At 49.8% G+C, this 22,498-nt stretch overlaps 1 protein-coding gene across 1 annotated transcript in view; it reads right to left on the bottom strand.

The window, feature by feature from the left end:
• CWC27 (CWC27 spliceosome associated cyclophilin) overlaps nt 1-22,498 on the bottom strand; it is a 228,923-nt gene that overhangs the window by 79,715 nt on the left and 126,710 nt on the right. Inside the window, exon 11 of the mRNA XM_084628358.1 lies at nt 3,946-4,046. Coding sequence (XP_084484484.1) covers nt 3,946-4,046 — 101 coding nt within the window. The remainder of the gene's footprint in view (nt 1-3,945; nt 4,047-22,498) is intronic.

The following is a 22,498-nucleotide window of genomic DNA, read 5'->3' as shown; positions in this document are numbered from 1 at the left end:
TGATTACCTATTCACAGTCTCTTCAAAGCCCCAAACTGGATAAATGAATGACTTACAGACTCATGAGGGCTCTTGTTATGAGCAAAGGGTGTTATGAACCTGAATCTACGAAAACACTTGGGTGGGGGTTTTTGAAGGACTGCTCACATGCCAGAACTGATGTTGGAGTTGGGGTGATCTCTGGTAAGCTTATTAACACACATGTAGGTTCTTTTATTGTTTCTAAGGTGTTTTCTCTTCAATGCTTTCACCTTAAGACTATAACGTGCTTTCTTAGAAAGAGCTGTGTGGTAACTTACCCTGTGGCAATTACACTGTGTACCATCTCTGAAGAGAAGGCAAATGAGGGCTCCTTACGCAGCCTGTCTTTTGCTGCAGGTTTCACAGTATAGTCAGGGGACTGTACAGCTTGGAAATGCCCAGTCAGAAGGAAGAGAGATGGGTGTCCTCAAGAGAGCCAATGGCTGGGGAGCTGGAAGCCTAGAGTGGGGGCCCTTGCTGTACCTTAGGGGAGAAATACAGGTGCAGTTGTCCTGAAATGTGACAGCAGCTCCAGGGAGGAGTAGGCTGAAGGGCATGTACTACTTTTGATACCTGAGTGGCTAGCCTCCGAGGTTGAGTCCCCCCACACCAAGGACTCTGATGTGGAAGTCATTCTCTGCTTTGGCAGTTGCGGATGTCCCAAGCATTTGTGCCTCTTTGAGGTATGGCAAAGAGGATCTCTTCCCATCTCTATCCTCAGATAAGGCCAGGAGAGCACTCCTGGAGAGGAAGGAACTCTCTCTTGTTGAGAGTACCAATGGCCTGCAAGAGGAAAAACCTGGATTGTTCTCTCTGCTCCTTAGTTCTTGTCTTGGGAAATCAAACACCTGTCCCTGATGTGACCCTCACCTAAGCACTTCAGGATATGAGAGTGAGGGCCAGTCACCAGCATCAGTTTGTGACTCTTGGAGAAGAGTTTGAAGCCAGGGGACATTGGAATAGTCTCCCACAGCACCAGGCAGAGTCCACTGCTACCAACAATGGATATTATGGTGTGCACGCCCAGTGATGAGCTGCCAAAATCTTAACAATGGGTTTCCTCCTCACCCCACGAGGGGGTCGTTGCCCACCCCTGCCCCCCGGGACTCCTGCCCCATCCAACTCCCCCATGTTCCTTGACGCCCCCCCAGGACCCCTGTCCCATCCACCCCCCTCCCCTGTCCCCGACTGCCCCCAGAATCGGGCAGGAGGGTCTTGTGGGCCACCATAGTGGGTGCCCACCCCACCCCTAAGAGCCAGAGCACCTGCCGGGGGGCGAGGTGGGGAGTCCCGGCAGTGCTTACCTGGGGCAGCTCCCAGGAAGCATCCGGCAGGTCCCTCTGGCTCCTAGGGGCAGGGGAGCATAGCTGGGGGGGAGCAGGGGGAGCTGCCACTCCCCCACTGATCACATCAAAAGTGGCGCCTTAGGCGCCGACTCCCTGGGTGCTCCGGGACTGGAGCGCCCATGGGGAAAATTCGGTAGGCAGCTCCCCATGCCCGGCCCCAGCTCACCTCCGCTCCGCCTCCTCCCCTGAACCCACTGCCCCGCTCTGCTTTTCCGTGCACCCTCCCCCCGGCTTCCCGCGAATCAGCTGTTCGGCAGCAAGCTGGGGAGGGCAGAGAAGCAGGCCATGGCTTCCCACTCAGGCCGAAGGTGGCGGAGGTGAGCTGGGGCGGGGAGTGGTTCCCCTGCGCGCCCCCCAGGGTTTCCTGCTGCGGCGCGGGCGGCCCTCCTCACGCCCCCCGGCCCCAGCTCACCTCGGCCTCCCTGGGCTTGAGCGGGAAGCCGCTGCTGGCTTCTCAGCTTGCCCCGGCTTCCCGCATGAACAGCTGATTCGCGGGAAGCCGCGGGGAGGGGGCAGAAGCAGAGCGGGGCGGCGCGTTCAGGGGAGAAGGCGGAGCGGAGGTGAGCTGGGGCCGGGGGTGGGGCGGGGAGCTGCCGGTGCTTTTTTTCCCCTTGGGAGTCGGCGCCTAAGGCGCCACTTTTGGCCGGTTAAATTTAAAAGCCCTTTTAGAACCGGTTGTCCCTCGCGGAACAACCGGTTCTAAAAGGGCTTCTAAATTTAACAACCGGTTCTAGCGAACCGGTGCAAACCGGCTCCAGCTCACCACTGTGCACGCCCCATTACAGCCCTCCCTTGTGCCAAAGCATGATGTTTCAGGAATCTGCATCTCTAGTGCCACTTGCAGAACATCTGTCTTTGTGCACTATTCACCCCTCTAACTGAAACACATCTGAAGTCCAACCTCTTTGGGACAACGAAAGCTCGAACTATTAATCAAAGTCTCTCAACAAATCTACCTCTCTCTGGTCTCTGTCTTCAATCTCCTTACGCTATTCTGGAGTCTTCTCCTCCAGCTCTGAAGCTGAGTACTGGCTCCTCAGAATGAGTCTCTCTGAAGGCTCTGCTCTTTTACAGATTCTGGCTCAGGCTTCTTCACTGGAGTCCCTTTGGGTTCTCCTTTTCAGACTGAGCCCTCTCCCCTTTTATGAGGAACGGGTATCTGTTTAGTTATCACCTGATGTCTTCCAGTCCCACCCATCTGGTTGAGAAACAAGTAATCAGGTACATATGACACCTGTCATAATTAATTAGCTATTAAACCCTTTCCAGCCTGTGATTGGGTTACAGTGGACAATTGGCAAAGAAAAAGAAAAGAAGGACAAAAGAAAGAGCTCAAAGACCTGAAAATGAGTACCAACTGACAACAAGAATAACTGACAACAAGAAACTAACTAAAAATGGTTTGTTTGCTGAAGGAACAAACAGACGGCATGCTTTGACCACCAGCCATGGTCAGTAAGAAGGAACTGAAGGATGGGTGGGGAGGCTCCATTCTTTATATCCTCGGCTCAGAGCACAAGAATACTAGGGTAGAGGTGAGCCCCCCAGTACAGGTACTACTAAAGAAAACTCTCCAGCACCTGTGCATAAGATGTACACAACCTAGTCTAATGGACATATGCAATCACTCAAAGAAGAATGAACAGATTCAGGGGTGGCAACGGAACTGGATTCATGTTATATCAAATGTTCTTCCAGTTAAATTTTGCCACAACAGTGGTTTCAGCTCAACAAAATCATTATAGCAAAGAAAAATGTTAAGGATACAACAAAACATATATTTTTCATTAACTTTGCCAGAGCAATCTGTGCAGCTGCAGATATTTTCTATGGTCCCTATTCTGCAAGGTACTTAAGCAATTGATTTTACACATGTGAATAGTCCCACTGAAATCATTAGAAGAATAATAGAATATCAGGGTTGGAAGGGACCTCAGGAGGTCATCTAGTCCAACCCCCTGCTCAAAGCAGGACCAATCCCCAACTAAATCATCCCAGCCAGGGCTTTGTCAAGCCTGATCTTAAAAACCTCAAAGGAAGGAGATTTCACCACCACCCTAGATAATGCATTCCAGTGCTTCACCACCCTCCTAGTGAAAAAGGTTTCCTAATATCCAACCGAAATCTCCTGCACTGCAACTTGAGACCATTACTCCTTGTTCTGTCATTCATAGGAGTTGTAGCAGTTTGAAGTCAATGGAGCTATTAACATGCTTAAAGTTAGGCACCTGCCTATTATCTTGCTGTATTACAGGTTGTAACAGATATATCTTTGTTAGGGAATACAGTAATATAGGGTAACAGCAATGGAAATTTCAGCTGCAGCAGCTCTCCAACCAATGTATATCATGGAACAAACATACAAATAAATTTGTTTGATACAGTACAGAATGCCATTTTATATTTTATTTATACACTTGTATACTTTTGTTGCTCCTATTGTAAATTTTTAAGGAATATTTTTTTTTCCTATTTTTTCTTACAGAGTATCCAATTCAGCAATCTGGTTTAAATTCATCCACATGAAACCCAATAATCCTAGATGTTGAAGATGAGAAACTAACTAAAACATGCTTACCTTCCTCTTTTTCTTTTGATTTTGTAGAATTTTCTTCTCTCTTTTGCTTTGCTTCTAGTAGTTCACGTTTCAGCTGGCGTACTTCTTTGCGTAGTTCTTCACTGCAAAGAGAACAATATTTACATGAGTCTAATCTTCTAAGAATGTAAAGCCACTCAGGAGAAACAGAGTCAAAGCTAATGGGCAGTAAATCTCTGATGTAAACAAAGGGAATGTATTGCCTCACTCTTGTTAAGTTTGGTATGAAGAACTTGGCTTAAAAGTCAATTGGAACGTTAAAAAAGCTCTTCTTTACATTAGCAAAGAGGACAAAAGAATATGATAAATGGTTTCTTTTCAGAGCCCATTAGAAATATGTCAAACGCACGAGACAACCAGAACAGGGACCCTGCATTTATACTTTGATTCATTAATTTAACATTGTATCATCCATAATACTTTACTACAAGAACCACACTTAAAGGAAATAAAAAGCAGAGGGATCTCAAAACAAACATAACGTTATCTTGTGAAATGCAATTTACTGAAGTGATAATTCTTCCAATCTAAGATTTCATATATGGACAGCAAATGGAGTTGATGAAGCTGCATAAATATGATCCAATACCAGATTAAGTATTTTTAAAACTATATTTTGAGCGTTATGAACTTTACAAAACAATGAACATCTGAAAAAGGCAGAATGGAGAAAACCAAAAGGAATGAGACAGAACTTACATTAACACTGAGTGATGAGTTTGTTTTGTTAGTTTATAATATGTTTTAAATGTTTTCTGCTGAACTTCCGTATTATGATCAGAATACTACTTGTTTTCTTTCAATTGCTTTTTCTAGGGCAATTGTTTCTTTGGCTCGTCAATTATTAATAAAATTATATAGATGAATTACTGACTGTCCAAAGCTATCCCCCAAAAGTGTTTGTTCAATTCTTGCAAAAGACAATCACACTGTATGAAGAGATTGAGTTCCAAAATGAAGTCTGGTTAGTGATAGAAAAAGTGTGAAAGCCATGATTACTGATCATTATTTCAAGCTTTTTTGGTATTCTAATTTATATATTCTCTGTTTTGCTTTTTAAGTTGTAACTGATTTAGTGCTCATGAAAGTGACTGAATAGCAACACTGGCTAGAGCCGAGCATAATGCAGGAATGTGCTGTGCAAGCTTCCCCCCACAGTTCTGTCAGTGCACTTTAATTCTGATCTGTAATACCCTTGTTATTCCAGTCCTGGGCCTCTCGAGTCAAAACTTGGAATTATGTGCTGATTAATTCTTTTGATTTTTATTTTTAATCATATGTGTGAATGGGATGCTTGTGAAAAGCAGCCGAATAACTAGAATATGAAATCACTGATTTATTTACAGAAAAGGTATAGCATGGCCAGGAACAGTGCAAACTCTGCCTTATTGTTTGAAGGGACCACTTAGGGTTAGAGGACAGTCTCATCTCTATGCTCATTCAATCCTTCACTTCTGTAAGATACTTCTGTTATTTCACTTTGCTAACAGGTGCAGGAACACTTCAAGTAGCAGCAGGTTAATTCTTGCTGACTCACTTAGGCTTTTAATATTTACTCTGAATATAAAGGAGATTGACATATCCCCTAGAGAGAAAGCTTAGATCTGGGATGGACAGACCAAGGAAGGACCCCTAAGTCAGCTAAAACCGGGCCATCTTTAATAACGCCAGCAATCACTTCCTCCCCAGGGGCAGCTTCACACGATTTGCCATCTGGAGGTTCATCCACAGGACCTGGCTCAACTGCGTCCCACTGAACGGAGCTGTCTGCCATGGGAATCAGGACAAGCGATGCAGGAAGTATGGCTACACCAAGGAGATGCTACCCCACATCCTGTGTAGCTGCAAGCCCCATTCGAGAGCTTGGCAGCTGCGACACAACGTCATCCACGATCGCCTGGCCAGAGCCATCCCACCACCTGTGGGAAGGTTGCCATAAACGCCACCATCCCCGGAATCAACAGCCAACTGCAACCGGACACGGTCATCACCAATGAGGACTGGAAGAAGATCATCATGGTGGACGTCACAGTGCCCTTCGAGAACAGGACCCCGGCCTTCCATAATGCCCGAGCTCGAAAGGTAGAGAAATATGCCCCTCGGGCCAAAATCTTGAGAGCAAAGGGTTACCAGGTCCAGACACATGCACTGATTGTTGGAGCCTTAGGCGCATGGGACCCCAGTAATGAGCAAGTTCTGAGAGAATGCGGAATCGGTCAACTCTACGCTTGGCTGATGCGGCAACTCATAGTGTCAGACGCAATCAGGTGCGTCGAGGGACGGCTACATAGAACACATCACCAATATTGGCAATAGCAGGGGGGGATGAGCTGGAGTGCCGATGAGAAGTGCAGTCTGGAAAGTAACAAATACTTTCCTCATGGATTGTATTTTCTAAATAGACAACCAACCTAATTCTCAATTACTGAGGGACAATCTCCACTCATTGATATATTTTGCTTTCCACAACCAAATCTCTGTACAACTTTTCATGAGTGATGCACCCGAGTATTCGGATTCCAATATCTAAACTGTATTGTTAAATCTACTCACCTAAATTTGGGTTATTGCTGATTATGTACTTACTAAGCACTATACACAGATGCACAGACACTGTTTTCCCAACCTATGTATTATATAATTTTTTTAACATTAGCTTTAATAAAAATTTTAAATTTGTGATCTCGACACTGTTTACTGGAAATTGGACAGAGACCAACATATTTCACATAGATCACCATGTAGCCAACTGGTAAGAATTTGCCTGACTACTGACCAGGGCTACATTTTAATCAGCTTCTAAAGGTGAAGAGTAGGTTTGTGATGTGCAAAAACATGGATTAGGATGAGCCTAAACAACTTAGTTTTTCACTTATAACCTGTGATAATGAAGGGGGGGGGGAAGTAAGATCCCTTTTATGGACCCAGCCAGCCAGTTAGCTATAAAATCCCTCTTAGTAGCTGTTCTCTACTTGCTATACCTGTAAAGGGTTTAAAAAAACGTGAGTGGGCACCTGGCCAAAAGAGCCAATGGGAAGGTTAAAACTTTTTAAAATTAAAACAAGACTTCACCTTTGTCTGTCTGTTGTTGTTCTCCAGAGAGAGGGAACAGAGCTGTGATGCTGTAAGAAGCTTGGGGACAGGTATGAAAAATCATCAGATCACACCTAGACACTACTCATTTGAAAACCCAGATATGTAAGTACATCAGGAAATGTCTTGGAAGACGTGATTAGTTTTATCTCTTTTTTATTTCTTTATGGCTTGTGAACTCCTCTGTGCTAACCCCAAATGCTTTTGTTTTGCTTGTAACCTATAAACTGGACTCAAGAATGTTATTCTTGATGCTTAATCTTTGTAAGTTTTTTTTTTTTAAAAACTAGCAATACCCTGAATTTCCACATGTATTTTCTTTCTTTTTGTTTTTAATAAAATTTATCTTTTTAAGAACACGATTGGATTTTTGTGTCTTAAGAGGTTTGTGCATGTTGTTTAATTAGCTGGAGGCAACAGCTGATTTCCTTTGTTTTTCTTTCTCAGCTCTTCCCCGGAAGAGGGGTGAAAGGGCTTGAGGGTATGCGACAAGAAGGAATTCCCAAGTGTGCCTTCCTTAGTTCTCAAAGGGGTTTTGCACTTGAGTGGTGGCAGCATCTACCCATCCAAGGTCAGAGAAAAACTGTAACCTTGGGAGTTTAATACAAGCCTGGAGTGGCGAGTATTAATTTTTAGAGTCCTTGCGGGCCCCCACCTTTGGCACTTCAGCCTTGACATAACCAAAGTCTGTATTTGAACCCAAGTCATTCTTTCATCTCAAAATGCTAAACCTTCAAGAAAACATATTGAGTCCATGCTTTTATCAAGACTTAGACCTCCACTCAATTTAAAAAAAAAATCCTTAAAGTTCCTTAAAATTTCTCAAAACATTTCAGACTCAACTGTAGTTGTGTTGAGGACACAAGCTCTCCTACATGGGTTTTTCCCACATACTGGCTAGGAACACCGTCTGGATAGGAACTTCCACTCAGACACACTACTAGCTGATGTGATGGCAACCAGGAATGCCCCCTTCCACAACAAATACAGAAGGAAGCAAGTTGCCAACAGTTCGAAAGGGGGCACCATTAGTCTGGAGAGGACCAGATTAAGGTCCCATGCAGGCACAGGTTGTCAAGTCTGTGGATATAACCTTTCCAGGCCCTTGAGGAAACGCCCTACCATGGGGTTGGCGAACATGGAACGCCTCATCTCTCCCTGGCGGAAGGCCGAGATAGCAGTGAGGTGTACCCGGATGGATGACCCTGCCAGGCCCTGTTGTTTCAGGTGAAGGAGGTGCTCCAGGACAAGTGGTATATGCGCTTGGAGCGGAGGTGTGTGATGCTGGGCACACCAACAAGTGAACCTCTTCTACTTAACTAGATAAGTGGCCCTGGTGGATGGTTTTCTGCTGCTGAGCAGAAAAAATGGTTACTCACTTCTCGTAACTGTTGTTCTTCGAGATGCATTTTTCATGTCCATTCCAATCAGGTGTACGCATGCATGGTGGCCGGAAGCAGCATCCGCTGGGCTGGGCTGGGCTCCCCCTGGAGTAGCACCTTCGTGGCGTTCAATATAGATCCCTGCCGACCCGCCACCCCTTCAGTTCCTTCTAGCTAGCTACTCTGAAAGAGGGGTAGGAGGATGGGTATTGGAATGCACATGAACACCATCTCAAAGAACAATAGTTACGAGAAATGAGTATCCATTTTTTCTTCTTCAAGTGCTTGTTCATGTCCATTCCAACCAGGTGACTCTCAAGCCAAGTTCAGGAGGTGGGGTCGGAGCTGTCCACTGATTGGAGTACTGCTCGTCTGAAGGCTGCATCGTCTCTGGCCTGCTGGGTAATTGCATAATGTGCGTCAAAAGTGTGTATGGAGGACCACGTCGCCGCTCTGCAGGTTTCCTGGTTAGGAACCTGAGCCAGGAATGCTGTAGATGAAGCCTGTGCAGTGATCGGAGGTGCGGGAACATCTGCCAGGTTTTAGCACTCACTGATTCAGGACACTATCCTTGACAAGATGCATTGGGATGAAACAGACTGTCTTTTCATTCTGTCCGCCACTGCCACAAACAACTGGACTGATTTTCTGAACCGTTTTGTTCTCTTGATGTAAAAGGCCAGCGCCCTGCGGACACCAAGAGAGTGGAGTCTCTGCTCCCTGCCACTGGAATATGGCTTATGGTAGAATACCAGGAGAAAGATATCCTGATGTCAAACTGCGATACAACCTTCAGGAGGAAAGCAGGGTGAAGCCTGAGCTGAACCTTGTCCTTGCCCGGGTGGAAGGCCGAGTTGGCAGCTAAGTGCACCCTTACAAAATACAACGAGAGACCCTCCTGCTTCAGATGGAGGAGATAGTCCAGAATGTGCGGCACTGAAGCTAGCATGGGGGCGAATGGTGCTGCGCCGACCAGACTGAAAATCTCTTCCACTTGGCAAGGTACATGGCTCTCGTAGAGGGTTTCCTACTGCCAAGGAGGACCTGTCTAATCTGGTATGACCAGGAAAGCTCCAACAATTTAACCATGGAGCTTCCATGCCGTGAGATAGAGTGACTGCAGATTTGGGTGTTGGAAGATGTTCATGATCTTGTGTGAGAAGGTCCGCGGAGACCAGCAAGGTAATCAGGGCTCCCACAGACATGTCTAGGAGGGATGTGTATCAGTGCAGACAGGGCCAGGCTGGTGCTATCAGTATGACCCAAGCTCGATCTCTGTGGATCTTGAGCAGCACCTTGTGAATGAGTGGTATCGGTGGAAAGGCGTATAGGGTAGAACCTGCCCAATGGAGGAGAAATGCATTTGTGCTGGAGCCCAGGCTGTGATTCTGGAAGGAGCAGAACTGCTGGCACTTCCTGTTGCGTTGCATGGCGAAGAGGTCTATCAGGGGAAACCGCCACCTCTGGAAGATTGAAATTGTGACGTCTGGGCGAAGGGACCACTCGTGGCTATGGAACAACCTGCTGAGGTGGTCTGCCAGCTCATTCTCTACCCCGGGGAAGTACGATGCCTGCTGGTGAATTGAATGTTCTACACAGAAGTCCCACAGCATGAGGGCTTTCTGGCACAAGGGAGAGGAGTGTGCACCCCCATTTGTTGATATAGAACATTGCTGTTGTATTGTCCGTCATGACTGATACACATTGTCCGGTTAGGTCAGGACAGAATGTCTGACATGCTAGGCGCACCACTCTTAGCTCTCTGACATTGATGTGGAGACCCAGATCTGCTTGCAACTAGAGGCCTTGAGTTCTGTGGTGTCCCAGATGAGCTCCCCAGCCCAAGTCTGATGCGTCTGTCACCAATGACAGAGATGGCTGTGGGGCAGCAAAGGGGAACCCTGAACACACCTCCTGAGCATCGATCCACCACCTGAGGGAGTCGAGAACCAGGCAAGGCAGGGTAACGATCCTGTCCAAGCTGTCCCGGGCTGGGCGATACACTGACATGAGCCACAACTGGAGGTGTCAAAGCCTGAGTCTGGCGTGCTGCACCATGTAGATACAGGCAGCCATGTGCCCAAGCAGTTTCAGGCAGTTTCTAGCTGTAGTGGTGGGGAACTGCATGACACCTCGGATTATGTCGCTGAGGGACTGAAACCTTGCCTGTGGCAGGTATGCCCTGGCTTGGGTCGAGTCCAGCATTATGCCTCTGAACTCTATCCTCTGGACAGGAGACAGAGTCGATTTTGCTTTGTTTAGGAGTAGACCCAGGCTGTTGAAGGTGGCTCCGATAAATGTGACCTGAGCTTCCACTTGGGTCCTAGAGTGGCCTTTGATCAGCCAGTCGTCGAGGTACTGAAACACCTGTACCTGGTGCCTCCGCAAGAACGCAGCAACGACTGCCATACACTTGGTGAAGGCTCAAGGTGCTGCTGACAGGACAAATGGGAGGACAATAAATTGATAGTGGGTACCGTTGACCACAAACCTGAGGTACTTCCTGTGGGGCTGACTGATTGAGATGTGAAAGTACACGTCCTTCAAGTCGAGGATGGCACATTAGTCTAGTGAGGGGATGATGAAGGCCAAGGAGACCATGCAGAACTTGAGTTTCTTTACGAACTTGTTGAGTTCTCGCATGTCCAGGATAAGCCTGAGGCCACCTTTGGCTTTTGGTATTATGAAATACTGAGAATAGAAGTCTTCGCCCCTGTGCTCCTGAGGAACCTCCTCCACTGCCCCTAGCAATAGGATCAACTGCACCTCCTGCATGAGGAGTTGCTCGTGAGAAGGGTCCCTGGAGAGGGACTGGGAAAGGGGGTGGTAGGGCAAGAGGACACAGAATTGGATGAAGTATCCCCTCCACCGTGTGGAGCACCCAGTGGTCCAAAGTGATACAGGACCATGCACGATAGAAAGAGGACAGCTGAGAAGAAAAGGTAAGGCAGGGTAGATCCAGTCTATGATGTGGTGTGCTGTCCTCTAACACACTTTCAAAAGGCCAGTTTGGGACCAGAGGGCAGCTTGGTCTGGCTAGAACCCTGGCCACTCCTGTTTCTCCTCCGAGAACCATCGGTTCTGCTGATGGAATCTCGGAGGAGGTTGCGGTCGGAAGTGTCTCCGCTGTGTGGCGGGAGTGTGCAGGACCGACTTGAAGGTGGCTCGTGAGTCTTTCAGACTGTGTAACCCCTTGTCTGTCTTTTCAGAGAAACGAGTCTCACCCTCAAATGGGAGGTCCTGAATAGTTTGCTGGATCTTGTAAGGGAGCCCCGAGACTTGGAGCCAGGAGCCCCTCCTCATGGCTACCTCAGTCACCATGAAACTAGTGGCGGCATCTGCAGCATCCAATGCGGCTTAGAGGGAAGCCCAGGAGACTAGCTTCCCCTCTTCCTCCAAGGCCAAGAACTCAGTTCGGTAGTCCGAAGAGAGGAGCTGTGTAAATTTAGCCATCGCCGCACAGGTGTTATATGAGTACCTGCGGACGATGGCTTGTTGGTTCAAGATATGGAGCTGCAGACCCCCTGTAGAATAGATCTTTCTCCGAACAAGGTCTAGACTCTTAGCCTCCCTGTTTTTTGTGGAGAGCCCTTGGAAGCCCTGTCTCTCATGCTGGTTAGCAGTGTACACAACAAGAGAGTCAGGGGTGGGAGGGAATATAAATGTTTGAACCCTCTGGAGGGCATGAAATAAGGCCTCTCATTGCATTTGGCAGTGGGTGGCAAGGAAGCTGGGGTCTGCCACAGGGTCTTGGTACTGTCCACAATCGTTTTAATGAGTGGTAGGGCAATACGGGGAAGGTCCTGAGGGGGAGAGGCTGTCCACCATGGGATCAGCCTCCTCGACTACCTCCTCGGCCTTAATGCCCAGACCCTGAGCAGCCCTACGCAGTAACTGCTGCGGCACCCTGTTGTCCTTGAGTGCTGGGACTACGGCTGTACCCGCCAATTCTTCATCAGGTGACAATGAAGAGGAAGCGCTCATACGGAGCAGATGCTGCCTGCCATCCATCCCCAAGGGGTCCCTCAACTCTCGGGGCAATGTCGGTGCCAATGGTGCGCTCGACAGTGCTGGGGCTGCAGATGCTGAACCAAGTGTTGGTGCCGTCATCAGTACGATGGGAGGAACCATCAACAGAGCTGGTGCTGATCCCCTTGTCTGTGCCAATGAAGACAGAGGGCCCGTCGCTGGCATCGGCGTCTGCGCCACAGTCAGTGTTGACAACGGTGCAGGCGTGGAAATCAGGCGCGTCAACGGTGCTGAGGACGTTGCCAAGGGCAGCACCAGGGTTGTGCCAAATCCGGTGCCAACGATGGTGCCACTATCAGAGGCATTGGTGTATGGGCAGGTGCCGAGGGAAGCTGCGCAGCCGATGGTGGGATGAATGTGGCAGAGGCCACAGAAGACGCAGCAGAACGGTGACCTTGGCTCCCTCCTTGGCGAAAAGTCCAGGGGGTCTGGAAGGGCCACTGTGGTGGGTTGTGCCACTGCGGAGGCCATGCCTGAGGCTCCCTCCAGTCTCTCCTGGACTTCTATCTATGGCTCCTACTTCTCCTGGAGCGATAGGGGTCGGACTTGACTCCGAGGTCTCCGAGACTGAAGATCATCGAGGAGCCGAGCTTCGGTGCCTCGAGAGCTTGGGGAGTGGGTAGGTTCTCTGTACGAGTGAGCCGGTGCTGAGGGACATGGAGAAGGGGAGCGCCTGGACATTATAGCCGGCTTCCCTCTTGACTGCACCAGAGGGGCAGGTGGGTCAGCCAGTGCTCGAGGTTCTTCCCTTCTCGGTGGGGGAGAATGGCGCCATACGGTGCAGGAGATCCCAAGCAGCTTGGTAAGCCTCCGACGTCGAAGGGAGCTGTAACTGCTGTGTAGGGACTGGTGACTGTGGGGGACCCAGACTCAACTGCCTCGCCTAGGCAGGAGTCGACGCACTATCAGTAGGGGATCCGGAGCAGTGGCCCACCTAGGGTCTCATTTCTCTGGATTTAGCCGGAGTTGAGCAGCTGTCCGGCTTCTTTTTCTTCTGAGGCACCAGCAAGTGGGATGGGTGCCTGCTCTCAGCTGGGCCTCGTGAGGTGCCGTGTCGATGCAGAGCATCCCGGGACGAGTCCTTTCTTGGTGCCGAGCTTGATAACGGTGCCGGGGCACTCCGTGTAGAGGACGACGCATTAGGAGCCAGGTCCCCTGAGCCCAGGGGCAAGTGGAAGCATACAGCTGCCTCCATGAGGATCACATTAAGCCACTGTTCCCTTTCTTTAAGGGTTCTAGGGCAGAACTCACAGCAGATCTTACAGCGATCCTTTTGGTGGCCCTCCCCGGGCACCGTAAACATGAAGAGTGTGGATTGCTCTTTGGCATGTGCTTTGTACAGGGCACACAGTTTTTAAACCCCAGGGACCGTGGCATACCACTGCTCCAAGGAGGCGGAATGCGGGAGGGGGGGACCCCCAACAACTGTATACTAAGAACTGTAATACTAATAATGATACTAAGATAACTATATACAGGTAACTATAGAATGCGCTTGCTAAGCAAGGGCTATAGGAAGTTCCAGCCAACCGTCACTGGAGGTAAGAAGGAACTGAAGTGGTGCCGGACTATATATTGAGCATCATGAAGGCGCGACTCCAGGGGGGTGCCCAGACCGGCCCGACGGATGCTTCTATGGGAAAAATCTATCATCCACCATGCACATTCGCGTGCACACACACACCCACACCCATAATTGGAATGGACATGAACAAGCACTCGAAGAACCACCTCCCTTACTGGTTCCGAGCACAGAAGCTCCCTTGGTCTTAACCATGGATCACTTGATGATCACCTGTCTGTTCATTCCCTTTGGGGCACCTGGCATTGGCCACTGTCAGAGGACAGGATACTGGGCTTGATGGACCTTTGGTCTGACCCAGTATGGGTGTTCTTATGTTCCAAGCTGTGAGATGGAGGGACTGGAGGTCTTGGTGGTGAAGGCGACCATGGTTCTGGGTGATCAGAAAGTGTTAGCAGGATCGGGGTGTCCACAGACAGCTCCTGAAGCGTGGTTACCGATGTTAGCGTGGCCATGCTGGGGCCAACGTGCCTGGTCTCTGTGGATCTTGAGCAGTACCTTGTGTACGAGTGGTACTGGTGGAAAGGCATACATGAGGCGGTCCCCCCAGGGTAGCATTAACACGTCCGAGATCGAGCCCTTGCTGTGTTTCTGGAAGGAGCAGAACATTGGGGACTTTCTGTTGCTCTAGGTGGCAAACAGATCTACCTGGGGAAACCCCCACCTTTGGAAAATGGCATGCATGACATCTGGACAGATGGACCATTTGTGGTTGCAGACCGACCTGCTAAGGGGATCTGCTAGTTCGTTCTGCACTCCCAGGAGATAAGATGCCTCCAGATGAATGGAGTGGGCTATGCAGAACTCCCATAGCTGGAGGGCTTCCCGACCAGTGGCGTAGCTAGGTGGAGCGAACAGGGGCAGCGGACATAAAAAAAGGTGCCACCCGCTTGTACTCACCAGGCGGCGCTCTGGGTCCTCAGCGGCACTGAAGGCCCCTGCTGCTGAAATGCTGCCGAGGAGGACCCGGAGCGAGTGAAGGCCCCTGCTGAGCCAGAGCGCGTGAAGGCCCCCCGCCACAGAAGACCTGGAGCACTGCCAGGTGAGTAAAAATTAAAAAAGGCGCCTATAAATTAAACAGGTGCCACTTGTGCTCAGAGGGGGAGAGGCCGCTCCCCCCGCTCCCCTTCTGGCTATGCTACTGTTCCTGACATTGGGGGAGGAATGCGCTCTGCCCTGTTTGTTGATGTAAAACATGGCAGTGGTGTTATTGGTCATCATTGCCACACACTGGCCTTGTAATTGGGACTGGAAGGTCTGGCAGGCTAGTCGCACCGCTTTGAGTTCCTTGACATTGATATGGAGCAAGAGCTCATCCTGCAACCACAGGCCTTGCGTTCGGAGACCTTCCAGATGAGCCCCCCAACCCAGAGCTGACACGTCCACTACTAGGGACAAAGAGGGTTGTGAGCTGTTGAAGGGAACTCCTTCGCAGACTGTTTGAGGGTCGAGCCACCAACAAAGGGACTTGAATACGTGCTCTGGCACCAATACCACTGAGTTCAGGCTGTTGTGCCCTGGGCAATAGGTCAAAGTGAGCCATGCTTGGAGTGGTCTGAGCCTCAATCTGGTATGTCAGACCATGTAAGTGCAGGCTGCCATGTGGCTGAGGAGACTTGTGCATCCCCTTGCTGTTTTGGAGGAGTATCGCCTAAAGCTTTGGATAATGTCTGTCATCACTTGGAATCCGGTCTCTGGCAGGATTGCTCTTGCTTGTACTGAGTCCAGCACCGCCCCAATGAATTCTATTCTTTGGGTCGGTGACAAGGTCGACTTGTTCACATCGAGGAGGAGTCCCAGTCTCTCAAAAGTAGCTCTTATTAGTCAGACTTGAGACTCCACCTGCTCCCTGTAGTGCCCCCGTAAGAGCCAGTCATCAAGCTAGGGATATACCTGTATCTACCTCCTGCGAAGAAAGGCTGCAACCACCAACCTGCACTTGGTGAATGTTTGTTGAACACTCGGGGGACTGTCAATAGACCGAATAGGAGGACCGTGAATTGATAATGTTTGTGGTTGACCACAAACCGCAGAAATCATCTGTGCACAGGCTGAATGGATATGTGAAAATATGCATCCTTCATGTCAAGGGCGGCGTACCAGTCTCCTAGATCCAACAGGGGGATAATCATGTTCAGGGAGACCATGCAGAACTTCAGCTTGACGAAGAACTGGTTGAGTCCTCGCAGGTCTAAAAGGGGTTTGAGACCCCCCCTTTGCTTTGGGGATTAGAATCTCCTGCCCCTTAGCTCCTGAAGAACCTCCTCCACTGCCCCTACAGTGAGGAACGACTGCACCTCCTGGATAAGGAGTTGCTGGTGAGAATAGTCCCAAGTGGTGCCAAGGTGAACAGTGCCGTGTCGGAGAAGGTGATCGCCACATCATGGATGGCTTGCCTCTAGATGACGCCAGGTGTGGCAACACCAGGGGCTTGTCCCTGATAGCCAGAGGTGGAGAGGCTGTCATCGCTATTAGGTCCATGGCGGCTTCAAAAGCGTCCGAGGTGGAGGGGGACTCCAACTCCTCTACGTGACACTGTCTGTCCAGGGAGTTGCTGGGCGCCGGGCTCAATGGTTCCCTCTGGGGAACTGAAGTCAATGGTGCCGACTCCTGGTCTGTGGGAGCTGAGTGCTCCTTTGTGGGATGCACTGCTGTTGTGCTTGGCACTGCCTTCGGCACTGGGGAACAACCCTTTTCCATCTTCTTGTGCTGCACAAGCAGCACGGGTGAGTGCGAGCAGTGCCTGGTTTGCTGCGCCACCTGTGGGGGAGTGCCGGTGCCGAGGGCCTCTCGAATCAGAATCTTTCCTCTGAGCCGTGTCCTACACTGAGGTCGGGGTGCTACGCAACGATGCACTCGGTGCTGAATCCCAGTGCTCCATGGTGGGCTGTGGATGGAGAGTGGACTCCATCAGAAGTTGTTTCAGACAGAAATCCCACTCTTTCTTTGTCCTAGGGCAGAAAGACCTACAGATCTTGCACCTTTGGTGCTCTTCCCCCAGACACTTCAGGCATGCTTCGTGGGGGTCGCCTGTTGGCATGGGCTTACCACAGGTCCTACAAGGTTTAAACCCTTGGCCCCAAGGCATGCTCTGGAGCCGAGGGTAGGTAAGGGATAGGGGAGGATTCCTAACCTGAACTACTATATACACTATGTACACAAAACTAAACTAACTACTGACTGAAACATAGACTAATACGCAAGAAGAAAGCCAAGGAAAGCACTTGCTAGGCAAGCGAATGCAGTTCCAACGGCCATCATGGATGGTAAGCACAGTTGCCAACTTTCACGTGGTAAATAAGCACCCCGACTTTCACAATAAGCCAAAAATCAAGCTAATCCCATTTCAAAACAAGCCAATCCCTAAGAACCCCCACACTCTATGCCCTGGTCTACACTAGGACTTTAGGTCAAATTTAGCAGCGTTAAATCGATGTAAACCTGCACCCGTCCACACAATGAAGCCCTTTATTTCGACTTAAAGGGCTCTTAAAATCGATTTCCTTACTCCACCCCTGACAAGTGGATTAGCGCTTAAATCAGCCTTGCTGGCTCGAATTTGGGGTACTGTGGACACAATTCGACGGTATTGGCCTCCGGGAGCTATCCCAGAGTGCTCCATTGTGACCGCTCTGGACAGCACTCTCAACTCAGATGCACTGGCCAGGTAGACAGGAAAAGAACCGCGAACTTTTGAATCTCATTTCCTGTTTGGCCAGCGTGGCAAGATGCAGGTGACCATACAGAGCTCATCAGCAGAGGTGACCATGATGGAGTCCCAGAATTGCAAAAGAGCTCCAGCATGGACCGAACGGGAGGTACGGGATCTGATCGCTGTTTTGGGAGAGGAATCCGTGCTATCAGAACTCCGTTCGAGTTTTTGAAATGCCAAAACCTTTGTCAAAATCTCCCAGGGCATGAAGAACAGAGGCCATAACAGGGACCTGAAGCAGTGCCGCATGAAACTTAAGGAGCTGAGGCAAGCCTACCAGAAAACCAGAGAGGCGAACGGCAGCTCCGGGTCAGAGCCCCAAACATGCCGCTTCTATGATGAGCTGCATGCCATTTTAGGGAGTTCAGCCACCACTACCCCAACCGTGTTATCTGACTCCTTCAATGGAGATGGAGGCAACACGGAAGCAGGTTTTGGGCACGAAGAAGATGATGATGATGATGAGGTTGTAGATAGCTCACAGCAAGCAAGCGGAGAAACCGGTTTTCCCGACAGCCAGGAACTGTTTCTCACCTTGGACCTGGAGCCAGTACCCCCTGAACCCACCCAAGGCTGCTTCCTGGACCCGGCAGAGGGAGAAGGGACCTCCGGTGAGTGTACCTTTTAAAATACTATACATGGTTTAAAAGCAAGCATGTGAAAGGATTACTTTGCCCTGGCATTCGCGGCTCTCCTGGATGTACTCCCAAAGCCTTTGCAAAAGGTTTCTGGGGGAGGGCAGCCTTATTGCGCCCTTCATGGTAGGACACTTTACCACTCCAGGCCAGTAACACGTACTTGGGAATCATTGTACAACAAAGCATTGCAGTGTATGTTTGCTGGCGTTCAAACAACATCCGTTCTTTATCTCTCTGTGTTATCCTCAGGAGAGTGAGGTATCATTCATGGTCACCGGGTTGAAATAGAGTGCTTTTCTTCAGGGGATACTCGGAGGAGCCCGTTCCCTCTGCTGGGCTTTTTGCCTGTGGCTAAACAGAAATGTTCCCCGCTGTTAGCCACGGGGAGGGGGGAAGGCAAAATGCGACCTTGTAACGAAAGCACATGTGCTATGTATGTAATGTTAACAGCAAGGCTTACCCTGAAAGAGTGTGCCACTGTTTTATAAAATGTGTCTTTTTAAATACCGCTGTCCCTTTTTTTTTCTCCACCAGCTGCATGTGTTTCAATGATCACAGGATCTTCTCCTTCCCAGAGGCTAGTGAAGATTAGAAAGAAAAAAAAACGCACTCGAGATGAAATGTTCTCCGAGCTCATGCTGTCCTCCCGCACTGACAGAGCACAGACGAATGCGTGGAGGCAAATAATGTCAGAGTGCAGGAAAGCACAAAATGACCGGGAGGAGAGGTGGCGGGCTGAAGAGAGTAAGTGGCGGGCTGAAGAGAGGGCTGAAGCTCAAATGTGGCGGCAGCGTGATGAGAGGAGGCAGGATTCAATGCTGAGGCTGCTGGAGGACCAAACCAGTGTGCTCCAGTGTATGGTTGAGCTGCAGCAAAGGCAGCTGGAGCACAGACTGCCACTACAGCCCCTGTGTAACCAACCACCCTCCTCCCCAAGTTCCATAGCCTCCACACCCAGACGCCCAAGAACGCAGTGGGGGGGCTACCAGCCAACCAGCCACTCCGCCACAGAGGATTGCCCAAAAAAAGAAGGCTGGCATTCAATAAAGTTTAAAGTTGTAAACTTTTAAAGTGCTGTGTGGCATTTTCCTTCCCTCCTCCACCACCCCTCCTGGGCTACCTTGGTAGTCATCCCCCTATTTGTGTGATGAATGAATAAAGAATGCATGAATGTGAAGCAACAATGACTTTATTGCCTCTGCAAGTGGTGATCGAAGGGAGGAGGGGAGGGTGGTTAGCTTACAGTGAAGTAGAGTGAACCAAGGGGTGGAGGGTTTCATCAAGGAGAAACAAACAGAACTTTCACACCGTAGCCTGTCCAGTCATGAAACTGGTTTTCAAAGCTTCTCTGATGCGCACCGCACCCTCCTGTGCTCTTCTAACCGCCCTGGTGTCTGGCTGCGCGTAACCAGCAGCTAGGCGATTTGCCTCAACCTCCCACCCCGCCATAAACGTCTCCCCCTTACTCTCATAGATATTGTGGAGCACACAGCAAGCAGTAATAACAGTGGGAATATTGGTTTCACTGAGGTCTAAGCGAGTCAGTAAACTGCGCCAGCGCGCCTTTAAACGTCCAAATGCACGTTCTACCACCATTCTGCACTTGCTCAGCCTGTAGTTGAACAGCTCCTGACCACTGTCCAGGTTGCCTGTGTACAGCTTCATGAGCCATGGCAGTAAGGGGTAGGCTGGGTCCCCAAGGATACATATAGGCATTTCAACATCCCCAACAGTTATTTTCTGGTCTGGGAATAAAGTCCCTTCCTGCAGCTTTTGAAACAGACCAGAGTTCCTGAAGATGTGAGTGTCATGTACCTTTCCCAGACATCCCACGTTGATGTTGGTGAAACGTCCCTTGTGATCCACCAGAGCTTGCAGCACTATTGAAAAGTACCCCTTGCGGTTTATTTACTCTGCGGCTTGGTGCTCTGATGCCAAGATAGGGATATGGGTTCCGTCTATTGCCCCACCACAGTTAGGGAATCCCATTGCAGCAAAGCCATCCACTATGACCTGCACATTTCCCAGGGTCACTACCCTTGATATCAGCAGATCTTTGATTGCGTGGGCTACTTGCATCACAGCAGCCCCCACAGTAGATTTGCCCACTCCAAATTGATTCCCAACTGACTGGTAGCTGACTGGCGTTGCAAGCTTCCACAGGGCTATCGCCACTCGCTTCTCAACTGTGAGGGCTGCTCTCACCTTGGTATTCATGCGCTTCAGGGCAGGGGAAAGCAAGTCACAAAGTTCCATGAAAGTGCCCTTACGCATGCGAAAGTTTCGCAGCCACTGGAAATCGTCCCAGACCTGCAACACTATGCGGTCCCACCAGTCTGTGCTTGTTTCCCGAGCCCAGAATCGGCATTCCACCGCATGAACCTGCCCCATTAGCACCATGATGCATTGGCAGGGCCCATGCTTTCAGAGAAATCCGTGTCCATGTCCTGATCACTCACGTGACGGCGCTGACATCGCCTCTTCGCCTGGTATCGCTTTGCCAGGTTCTGGTGCTACATATATTGCTGGATAATGCATGTGGTGTTGAATGTGCTCCTAATTGCCGAAGTGATCTGAGCGGCCTCCATGCTTGCGTTGGTATGGCGTCCGCACAGAAAAAAGGCGCAGAACGATTGTCTGCCATTGCTCTGACGGAGGGAGGGGCGACTGACGACATGGCTTACAGGGTTGGCTTCAGGGAGCTAAAATCAACAAAGGGGGTGGCTTTACATCAAGGAGTATTTCAGGCAGGACTTCACGGAGGGTTCCAATAAGAAATGGTGCACCTAAGTTATTGTTCTTATTGGAACAAGGAGCTTAGTCTGGCCTCTGATTGCTACATGGCTAGATTTACCTCGCTGCACCTTCTCTTTGAGCTACTGCAGTGTGATCTAGAGGAATGAGTCCCCTAGATGGGGGTGAGGGGGAAGCAAATGCGTATAAAACAAATCTGGTCTATTTCTTGTTTTGATCCACTCCATCTATCTTTTACATCTTTGGCTGGCAGCAGACGGTGCAGAAGGGCTGCATGCCATCCACATCTCATGGCTGCTCGGCAGAAGATGGTACAATACGACTGCTAGCCATCCTCATCTCTTGCCTGCCCGGCAGAAGATGGTACAGTATGACTGCTAGAAATCCGTATCGCCTGCCTGCTCACCATAAGACGGTTCAATAGGACTGACTGCAGGACTAAAGAGAATGACCTGGTCAAGTCACTCCAAATTTAGTCCCTGCGCCCATGTCTGCCCAGGCGCTCCCAGCCGACGTTGCCAGGAGCACCTCAGACATGACGATGACGGCTACCAGTCGTATTGCACCGTCTGCTGCCAGAAGGCAATGGGTTGCTGCTACTGTGTAGCAATGCTGTACCGCGTCTGCCAGCACCCAGGAGACATACGGTGACAGTTACCTGAGTGGGCTCCATGCTTGCTGTGGTATGGCGTCTGCACAGGTAACTCAGGAAAAAAGGCGCGAAACGATTGTCTGCCCTTGCTTTCACGGAGGGAGGGAGGGAACGGGGGCCTGACAATATGTACCCAGAACCACCCGCGACAATGTTTTAGCCCCATCAGGCATTGGGATCTCAACCCAGAATTCCAATGGGCAGCAGAGACTGCGGGAACTGTGGGATAGCTACCCACAGTGCAACGCTCCGGAAGTCGACTCTAGCCTCGGTACTGTGGAAGCACTCCGCCGAGTTAATGTACTTAATGCACTTAGAGCATTTTCTGTGGGGACACACACACTCGAATATATAAAACCGATTTCTAAAAAACCGACTTCTATAAATTCGACCTTATTCCGTAATGTAGACATACCCTATGTGAGTAGATTCCCCCAGTGTGCAGTCTGGGACTGCGGCTGGCCTGCTGTGCACCCCAACTCTCTCCCCTGCCTGCCCCTGCTTGCCAGGGGCCGATCAAAAAAAGAAGCAACAAGCAACAAACTACAAGCCAAACAAGCAACAAGCTACAAGCTACAAGCCAAAAACTAGCCAACAAGCAACTTATAAGCCAATTAAGTCAAAAACAAGCCCAATTTCTGCATTTTTTTTTTTTGGTGGGTTTGGCATGTCTGATGGTAAGAAGGAACTGAA

Source organism: Lepidochelys olivacea (assembly GCF_965140295.1).
Source record: "Lepidochelys olivacea isolate rLepOli2 genome assembly, chromosome: 5".
NCBI lineage: Eukaryota > Metazoa > Chordata > Testudines > Cheloniidae > Lepidochelys > Lepidochelys olivacea.
The sequence above is the reverse complement of the archived record's forward strand: the minus strand, read 5'-3'. Positions and strand labels throughout refer to the sequence as shown.